Consider the following 9,970-nt stretch of genomic DNA (forward strand, 5'->3'; position numbering starts at 1 on the left):
AGTCTACTGGAGCCTCTAGCAAAAAGTTTCCCACATTACCTGAAATCACCCTATTGTCTCCTAATGTGTAAAGGTGAAGCGTCTGTGAATGATATCCAGTCGAAATAAACCTGATTCGTGTAAATGGGCAAATCATAATTAAATAAGGCAATATGGAACACCAACGTCGTGGGTTTATTTTCCAATGTGGGTGCGGGACAGCTTTTTAGAATCTATATAACAGTGGATACCGCTGTTAAATATATTTTTCTTGATACAAAATGTGTGGTGGGGGGTACACATTTTCACTTTTCAAAACGTGATTTAAAACAGTTCATGTACAATTAAATGTTCGCCCCTGTTTAACACTGATAACAGATCACGGCCTGGACTCTTAACAGACAGGGTGTAAAGAGCGCCATCTGCTGTTTGATGACGTTTACTGTATTATGACGTAATTCATCAAATAAACTATAAAAGGCCGTTCTGATCACTGCTCTCATTTCTTATAGAAAGTTTTCTTGGACAAGGATTTGGATCTCTACAACACTTTCACCTTGACGAATTCGTATTGGAACACAGAAATATTGTAATGTAAGTAAATGTTCAGATTGTTTTGCACCGAGGAGATATGGGGACTTTTTAAAGTTGTAAGGTTTCAATTTAAAAGACGATATTCTCTGGTAGATATGAAGGTAGTTTATACATTAATTTGAAAAAGTTATTGTAGCCTATTCTGTGTTCTTTGGAAAAGTAAATAGAGCTATCTTCAAATTGTGCTGTCTGCTGTTTGATGACGTTTGCTGTATTATGACATAATTCATCAAATAAACTACAAAAGGCCGTTCTGATCACTGTGCTCAGTTTTACGTGAACATTTTCTTGGACAAGGATTTGGATCTCTGCGACGCTTTCACCTTGACAAATTCGTATTGGAACACAGAAATATTTTTGTAAGTAAATGGTCTGATTGTTTTGCACCTTACAAGTTGTAACAACTTTTTCAGTAAGGTTTAAATTTCCAAGACAATGTTCTCATGTAGATGTGTAGGTAGATATTAGATTATTCTGAAAAAGTAATTACATTTTCTGTGTTCTTTGGAAAAGTCTGCCTTTTCAGGGGTCAGGTGTGAAAGCCTCTCTCTCAAATCGGACTGCAACAGCAAGTGTGACCTGAGGCAGTCTCTGAGGAAGAGACATGGACAAAGATAAGAAAGACTCATCTCAGCCCGGGGTGAACGAGGGAAGAGAGGGGAGTCTGTCTGGAGACAAGGGGACCTTCATCAGGGTGTTGACCGTGAGGCCTCTAAGTTTGGAGGACATGGACCTGGTCGAGCCCTCGGATCTGCCCCCTCCTTCAGTGCCCGCCACTGGGTCAAAAGACCAGCTGGAAGCCCTGGAGGTTGCGTCCACTTCCCAGGGCGTCAGTGGAGTGGAGAGAATGCCCCCCGGCACAGCCAGCAGCAGCACCACGTCTGCCAGCCAGAGGGCGATGAAGACAGCCTGCTCCTCAGCCCTGTCGAGCCGCACCAAGCTGCCCATCTCTGTGATCAGAGCGGTGTTACAGCTGATCAACAACGACAGGCTGCCAGACCTGCTGCTCGACTTGGACGCCAGCCGAGATGTTCCAGGCGCCCAGACCTGCAGCAGATCAGCTGCTGGGCTGCTATCCCAGGAGATGCTGACCAAAGTGTCCGCCATGCTGCAGGCTGACACAGAAAGCCAGGTGGCGCTCAGCAGACAGAGTGGAACCCCCTCTCCGGATCTGCAGGTGGAGGCCAAAGCCAGTCTGGGCTCTGTGGCAGCTGAGGTGATCGTGCCGGTCATCGGCAACGTCTTAGCAGCCAGGGCCGCAATCCAAGAAGAAGCTCAAGGGCCTGTTACCTTTTCCTCTGTGAGCTACTTCCTCTCTGCTGTCTGTGCCGACGTGCAGACTCTACCGCTGCTGAGGAGGTCAGGGAGCAGCAGTCTGTCTTCTGGAAGGTCCCTCGGAGAGCTCCTGACCACCATGTCGAGGACCAACGTTGTCCAGGCTGTGGAGCAGAAGCTGGAGGAGCAGTTTGGGCCGTGTAGGAAGGAGCGCTCGTCCACATCGCTATCCAGCCAATCAAGAACTGAGGATTTGCTCATGATCCCTTATCTTGGGAGCCGTGGCTCTGGACATTCCCTGGCCAGTGACCTGGTCGATGGGATCATTGAATCCGTGAAGAGTGCTGTTGAGTTGCTGGACAGCCAGTCTTCATCATCCAGAGCAGGGAACAGCTCCTCCCTCACAGGATGGGACACATTGGATGTTTCCTCTGAAGTCAAGAAGATGGTCTGCAAGGCAGCGGCCAAACTGACCCCCCTGGTGAGCTCTTCCAGGATGGGAGATGTGACGGCGGACGAGAGCGTCTCTTTGATGAACGAGACGTCTCTGGAAAGTTTGCCCCCGTCTCTCATCAGGCTTCTGTTGATCCGCTCTGTCGACACGGTGACAGCAGCCTGCAGAGCCATAAGTAGTGAGTTCTGCTATCGGGAGAGCGTGAAGAACGAAGGCTTGACAAAACTCCAGCAGCTGGCCAACGAACAGATGTTGGCCTGTCTAAACAAGGCCGTAGAGGAATTGGAAATCGATGAGCTCGTCGAAGGCATCTCAGCCATCTTGGATCATTCGCTGATCCGAAGGCGTCCGGAGATGTCCTTTTCCCACATCTACCGCTCCTTGTTTGTTGACTCCCTCCTGCCAGGGAGTGGACACAGAACCACCGAGGTCCTGGAGACCTTGATTTTCTTACGTCCAGAGGGCCCACCCGCAGCTGGGCAGAGCCTGGCTCATGACACGCGAGTGGGAACGATCATAAAAGAGTACGCGACCAAAGGGAAAGATGTGTTCCAGCAGGCCTTGAGGAGAGCGACTCAGAAGCTCTCTCGCCAGCCGGCGACCCCTCGTGGCTCACCTCATGCGGCCAATCCAGAGAGCTCAGAGCGTCCATCTCTGCTGGTCTCCTCTGAGAACTGCGAGAACCTGCTTGGTTCGATCCTAGACGATCTCCATGAGGTGGTTGAGCAGCACAAGGCCTCAGCAAAGGCGAGATCTGGTGGCATGAAGTTCTGGGAGCAGGTCCACTCCTCCAGCCAGCAGCTTTATGACAGCACACTGAGGACCCTGCAGAAAGCTGCAGACAAGCTGTCGGCTCTTGAAGAACGTGTATCTGAGATCGTCCCTCCGAAGGCGTCCATCTCTTGGACCAAGAGGACCCTTGGGGTGATTCTCAGTGCCATGAGAGCAGAAGTAGTCGCTTCAGAGTGCTCCACTGCTGAACTGAAGAGGAGTGAGGACGGCCTCCTGACCTGTGCCCTCTTGGACTCCATACTGGAGAATCTCAGCCAGTTATGTGAGGACGAAGAGGGTCCAACAGTCTCCAACGCCGCCGTAGGACTGGACTCCGCCGAATTAGACGCGCTCCAGATCAAGACCGCCTCAGAGAGTCTGCTCGCCAACGTCCGTCGGCTCCGCCGGCAGACAGCCACCACCGGCCTGCATCTTCAGAGCCCCGTGGGCTCCACCAGATGCACGTCAGAGCTGATGCTGCCAGAAAGCCCCCCGATGCCCTCCAGACAGGAGCTCATCCACAGCTTTGCTGAGAGCTCGGTTAAGAGTCAGCTGCAGAAGAGCCTTGAGCTGAACCTTCCCTCGACCTCCAGCCTGGCCTGCCAGGAGACCCTGGACCGCACGGTCAGGATCCTGACCGAGAGAGTGATGGACACTCTGTGTGAGTCTGCTGCTGCAGCTCCGTGTCCTGGGGAAGATCTCGGTGAGCTCAGCCCTGCAGCGGTCATCATGGATGCTGGGACAGCGTCGACCTCTGCAGGAGAGACAAGAAAGGCTAAGAAGGGCTTGAAGTGGTGGAGCCTGCCGAAGAAAGCCAAGCTCTTCAAGAACAAGGTGGGTTATTTATGTAATAGAACTTATAGAGCAGAGCTTATAGTATATCGTATGAGTACAGAATGAATCACCATGGGTTGGTTATTCATGTAATGGAGCATGTATAGAATGAAGAGGCAGTGTTGGGACTGAGTGGCTTTTGTGGTTCTTAATCCTGATGCTTTGGTGGACTGAGAGGTGTTGTCATAGTTTCCATAGATTCCAGCATGTTCTGTGTTTTCCCCTGCAGTTCCTGAAGAGAAAGACGGAGCCCAAGAAGCCCTCAGCCCAGGAGGAGCTTCCCCCCAGCTCTCACGTCACACCTGGTGAGCGACCACCACTGCTTGTCATCCTTAATGAATCACAAAGTAATCCTGTAGATTTGGCTAATTAAATCTGACAAAGCCTAACTTCAAATTCACCAATTTAAAATGTTGTCTTGTCACAGGGACTAAGTGTGGTTCGCCTGCCAATCTGGAGCTGTCGAAGGACCACGAGACCAAGCAGGAGCCCCCTAGACGTCCTCTACACGTACGAATGTTCCGTGCGCTTCGAAAGTCCATCGCCAAGACCTTCGAGATGTCTGGGAGCCAGTAGGACGGCCTACTGATTTAAGTAGTGAGAGTGAGAATGGGTGCTCCTCGGGGTCAAATTACTGGGACAAGACTTGACTGAGTCCAGTCTTAGTCTCAAACCTGGAGGTCTGGTGTGTCTGTGCCTCAGTACAAACCTGGAGGTCTGGTTTGTCTGTGCCTCAGTACAAACCTGGAGGTCTGGTTTGTCTGTGCCTCAGTACAAACCTGGAGGTCTGGTGTGTCTGTGCCTCAGTACAAACCTGGAGGTCTGGTTTGTCTGTGCCTCAGTACATTTACACAGACATTTTGGGGGGCAGGTGCTCAAACCAAAAAAAGGGGCACCCATTGGCACGTGCACAGATAGACCCCTAGTGGTGCTCAAGCACCTGCCCTTTTGCCCTGGATGAGAAAAGTGCCCCTTCTGCTGGAGCCCTATTTTTTCTTCATTCATCAATATTTTGCTCTGTCATCAATTCCCCCCAAATGTGTTTTGATATCTGACGGGGCATTTATTTAAGTTCTTGTGAGAATTTCGCCCTGAAATGCTCCGCGGCGCTCACAAGCCCGCGCCCCTCCCTCCTCCTCCACTTAGTGCTCATGCAGTGCTGAGCGCCAGGCCAAACGGCTGCAGCCTACTTCTTCTCTGACCCGCAGCATCAGACAAACAGGTAATGACGGTGTTTGTGCAATCCCCTGACGTTGTTTGGTGATGAATTAACCACAACATTAGCGCTGCTGAAAACATTACATCGCAACTGGTGCTTGAGCACCACTAGGGGTCTATCTGTGCACGTGCCTGCCTGGAGGATTTGGGGATAGAACTCTCTCTCTACCCTCTGAGCCACAGCCGCCCATCCCGGCACCCACAACACTTTACATTATGCCTCTCATTCACCCATTCATACACACCCACAGCGACGGAGCTGCCATGCAAGGCTAGCCTGTTCATCGGGAGCAGCTTGGGGTCCAGTGTCTTGCTCAAGGACACTTGGACACACGGCCTGGAGGATCTCCAGGAGGCTGATGTGGGATGTTTGTTCTGGTTTCCTGCCTCTCGGTTCTTCTACCCTGCAGGTCTCCTGGCCCACTTTCTCCCGGACAACGTAAGGACCGTTGCCAAGGAGCCAGAAATGTACTTTCAGCAGTACGGACGAGGACTGGGAGTTTCTCACCTGGCTGGAACTCGCTGGGCTGAGTGGATATCAGGAGAAGACCATCACAGAGACTCACTGCCGTCCGGAACACTCTACTGTATCTGATCATTGTCAATAAACAAGTTATATTGCTGTTGGAGTGTAACGGTCCTGTTTGTTTTCCTAACAAAGCTATAGCACAGGGAGGTGCGCGTTGACTCAGAAAAGGTTCTAAGATTCTGATGTACTTATGTGTGTGTTGTGTTCAGAGGTGTCAAAAGTATTCACATTCATTACTCAAGTAGAAGTATAGATACTAGGGTTTAAAAATACTTCTGTAGAAGTTGAAGTATCAATTCAAGCTTTTTACTCAAGTAAAAGTATAAAAGTACTGGTTTCAAAACTACTTAAAGTATAAAAGTAAAAGTAGTAAGGGGAAAAAATGCCATTAAGGACAAAAGCTTAGGCACAGGGGTCTATAATGCACGACCCCACCTCCCCCCCAAAAAAAACATTTTTCCAAAGGCCATAATGACTTGTTATATTGAAATGTTAATGTTGAAAAATGTGGGCTGCACCTGTTTATGCCCATTGAAAATGAACGCATTTTAGTACAACGCAAATACATTAAAGAACCATATATGTGTAGCCTACAACTAAGCATTAACATGTGTTTCATGGAGCGGAAGATATGATGACTAGTTGCCTTTATTCAAATTAGACGGTGAGTTTGTGAAAGCCATTAGCTCGTGGTAGCCTACTTGGGTGTGCAGAGCTTGCAGTGCATTCGAAAGGAGTTGTTTTTGCATCCAAACATGTGTGAAGGAATGATAACATACTGCTGATCAATGCTGCTATACCAATCACTACCTGATCAGACATGTTATTGTCTTTTCTTGAGTTTCTCTTTGTTTCAGCAATGTGCAGCTCCTTTATATGTGCAAATATTGTCCCTTCAAAGTGAGATACCTGTTGAGCACTATAAAACTAAGAAAGATATTAACAGGATATTATTACCTTATACATGTAAGGACTAACACCCTCCGTCAGGAAGGGAACTGTCCCTAGAACAAGACTTTGAGGACAGGTGAATGATATCAGCAGTAATTGGTTTCTGGTCACCAGGTGAACCGAGGAAGCCGACATGAAGGCTTGTGAGTCTCCTGAGCGTGGAGTCTGGATCTTGGTTGAACAGGAGAACATGAGTTTGGGTCTTCTCGTCTCTTTACCTTCAACTTTAGTTTATGGTCAACCGGTGTTCAATCAACTATTGTTGCCTCAAGACGATTGAATAAAACGTATGGTTACATGGCTTGCTTCTATGTGTGCTCAGTGTCAATGCAGACTGCCTTCATTTTACAGATGAAAACCTCAGGATCGCCTCTGGAGCATTAGCCCCTCCAGTGACTTGTACTGCTACCTAGCATGTTCCTGACAGCAACAGAACTATGTTCTGTACCAGCTTGGCTGGAGGCAGCACGGTCACCTGCAGTTCCACCAGCAATCCACTAGGGGGCGGACCACACACGCACAGCTAATGCACAAACCATCAGGGAGCAGATTGAATCTCCATTGTCAAACGCTGTGACTGCTAATTGTAGGTTCTTAATTATGTTTTTATCGACTGTAAAGTCTAACTAGATTGCAAAACTTTTGAACCATGTCATACAATGCCATAACTTTTATAATATTGATTTCACATATGAATATATCAAGGTTGAAATTGCTCGCTGTTAAAAGAGTCAAGTTGACCCTTCATTTTGGTAGCTCTAATCTGCTACAGCACAACAGCGCTCTCCCCCCTCCCCACACCAGTGACCATGCTCACGGCCCGGACCCTTCCGGAACAGCACAGGGTTTCCCTGGAGCTGTTTGGCTGTGACCACTAGCTGACATCCACAATGTCCACAAAACAACAAACCTATCATGGAAGCGGGTCTTAATATCACCCGATCTTTCTTTCAACACATGCACCCTGGTGTTCACATACAAGATGTACTTTGCCTAAAACCTGCAGTAGACCTCATGTTCTGTTCTGTTCCCTCTGATCTGTCTCAAGCCTCCTTCATGCTGTTTCTCTGTCTCCTGCCTCTGGCTCTCTTATGGAATGCTCTGCAGGGTTCTAAGGTGCTTGGGTTCGTGTGGCTTTTTCATTGAAGAATTGAACCACATGGAGAGTCTAAAAGGGCTTCTTGTCTTATCCCTCTGCTGCATTGTGCGCCGTGTTACAAAACGTTTACATTGAAATGATGCCACATTTGAACTTTAATGTTCAAATGTTTGAATGCTGTACTTCAATTGTTTGGACCCTAGTGTAGCAGAGACTATATATTTTCATTTTTATGTATACAGTATATATGTATATATATTTGTAAATCAAAATAATGAACACTGACAAACACGCTATTTTCAGTAAATCCCCATAAATAAAAAGTCAACCACAAAAAAAGACATGGCTACAAAGTACATTTTCTTTTGTGCTCAGGCTCTGTGATGGACACAGGTTATGTCCAAGGGGTCCATATTGATGATATTGCCTGGTCCTCAGGTCCCTCTCACTGTTTGGGAGCCTCTCTAGTCCTCCTCTTCTGAGGAGGCAGAGCAGCAGGTAAAGAGCTTCCTCATTCGACGGAGGAATCCTCTCATCCCCCCCCTTATCTCCTCCCCTCCATCCTCCTCCTGTTGTCCGCCCACTGAGGAAGAAAACCTGCATTAACACTGTATCTGCATGTTCTCCACACAGCTTCCTGGTATCTGAGAAGTGTGTATGTAGTAGAACTTGTGCATGTAGCTTCCTGGTATCTGAGAAGTGTGTATGTAGTAGAACTTGTGCATGTAGCTTCCTGGTATCTGAGAAGTGTGTATGTAGTAGAACTTGTGCATGTAGCTTCCTGGTATCTGAGAAGGTACTCACCAATGCAGCTCTCCTGTTCCACGTCAGCTGGGACCTCACTGGTCTGTGAACAGACAATACTAAGCATGTAAGACCATAAACTATACTGTAGAGCAATGGCATAAACTTCCAAACTGAAGCATATTCATACCACATGTGCAATGGTATTATTCAGTCTGGTGAAACTTGTCAACAAAAGAATGATTTCATGTTCACACCATGAGGAGTCTTGGAGCCTCCTGAGGGAAGACACCATGGATGCTCAGCAGTGGCTCATCTTCTAGAAGCAACAGCATCTTGGCAGAAGCTCCATCCAGGGTCTTGGTGCTGGTGAGGCCAGCCTCTAGGGCCAGGGTCTTGGTGCTGGTGAGGCCAGCCTCTAGGGCCAGGGTCTTGGTGCTGGTGAGGCCAGCCTCTAGGGCCAGGGTCTTGGTGCTGGTGAGGCCAGCCTCTAGGGCCAGGGTCTTGGTGCTGGTGAGGCCAGCCTCTAGGGCCAGGGTCTTGGTGCTGGTGAGGCCAGCCTCTAGGGCCAGGGTCTTGGTGCTGGTGAGGCCAGCCTCTAGGGCCAGGGTCTTGGTGCTGGTGAGGCCAGCCTCTAGATCCAGGGTTTTGGTGCTGGTGAGGCCAGCTTCTAGGGCCGGGGTCTTGGTGCTGGTGAGGCCAGCCTCTAGGGCCATGGTCTTGGTGCTGGTGAGGCCAGCCTCTAGGGCCAGGGTCTTGGTGCTGGTGAGGCCAGCCTCTAGGGCCAGCTTTGAGGCCTTGCCTCTGTCCAGCTTCCCCTCAGCAGCATGAGCCCCAGCCTCCCTCGGGGTGAGGTCGAGGCCAGACTCAGCCAGAGAAGCTGTGGACAGCTGAGATGTAGTCAGATGTCTGTTCTGACTGGTCTTCATGTCAGCTCCAGCACTGGCCAGGGCCTTGATCTCCTTCTGGTCCTGGATGATGGCCTTGATGGTGAGGCCTTTCTCCATTGAGGTAGGCCAAGACTGGAGGGAGAATTAAGGTTCAGTTGCCATTGAAAACAATCTCCCATTTTGGTCACGATAACACTGAACCCAAAGCCAACTATGAATCAATCTGCTTTCTTCACCTTTTCTGCCTGGGGATCAGTGTCCACGGTGATGCTCTCCTTGAGGCTGAAGGAGCTCTCAGCACCTGGCTTGTTATGACCCTGTTGATAGACAGTTCAAACAGTGAGACTTAGTTTAAGAGCTAGTTTATGCCCACATGTTCTGGAGCTGTCGTGAGAGAAACGTGAAATGTGAGTGATTTTGACATCTATAAGCTCCAGACTGAAAACACAATGACCTTGTTCCCCCTTGCCACCTCATCCACCAACTTCCTGGTTGCCTCCAGAGAATGCAAGTTGTAGCTGTCATTCAGCAGGCAGAAAGTGGAAGACTCCACCTCAAACCTGTCAAAGACAGCCTTCACCACATCCCGGGCCAGAGCTGAGGTGATGAACACAATCTTGTGCACCGGGACG

General features: G+C 49.1%; 1 protein-coding gene across 1 annotated transcript; it reads left to right on the plus strand.

The window, feature by feature from the left end:
- Window positions 1-2,654: 2,654 nt before the first annotated feature.
- On the plus strand, window positions 2,655-4,581 carry LOC134011958 (uncharacterized). The gene is made up of 3 exons (XM_062451532.1): window positions 2,655-3,907; window positions 4,137-4,212; window positions 4,335-4,581. The coding sequence occupies exons 1-3, from the start codon at window positions 2,657-2,659 to the stop codon at window positions 4,481-4,483; spliced, it is 1,476 nt and encodes a 491-aa protein (XP_062307516.1). The 5' UTR covers window positions 2,655-2,656; the 3' UTR covers window positions 4,484-4,581.
- The last annotated feature ends 5,389 nt before the right edge of the window (window positions 4,582-9,970 follow it).

Source organism: Osmerus eperlanus, chromosome 25 (genome assembly GCF_963692335.1).
Source record: "Osmerus eperlanus chromosome 25, fOsmEpe2.1, whole genome shotgun sequence".
Taxonomy (NCBI): Eukaryota; Metazoa; Chordata; class Actinopteri; order Osmeriformes; family Osmeridae; genus Osmerus; species Osmerus eperlanus.

Bases quoted from the DNA above. Each gene is read 5' to 3' on its own strand.
- LOC134011958 (XM_062451532.1), top strand. From the start codon at position 2,657: ATGTCCTTTTCCCACATCTACCGCTCCTTGTTTGTTGACTCCCTCCTG. The intron at 3,908-4,136 runs GTGGGTTATTTA...TTTCCCCTGCAG, and splicing joins CCAAGCTCTTCAAGAACAAG to TTCCTGAAGAGAAAGACGGA. The intron at 4,213-4,334 runs GTGAGCGACCAC...GTCTTGTCACAG, and splicing joins CAGCTCTCACGTCACACCTG to GGACTAAGTGTGGTTCGCCT.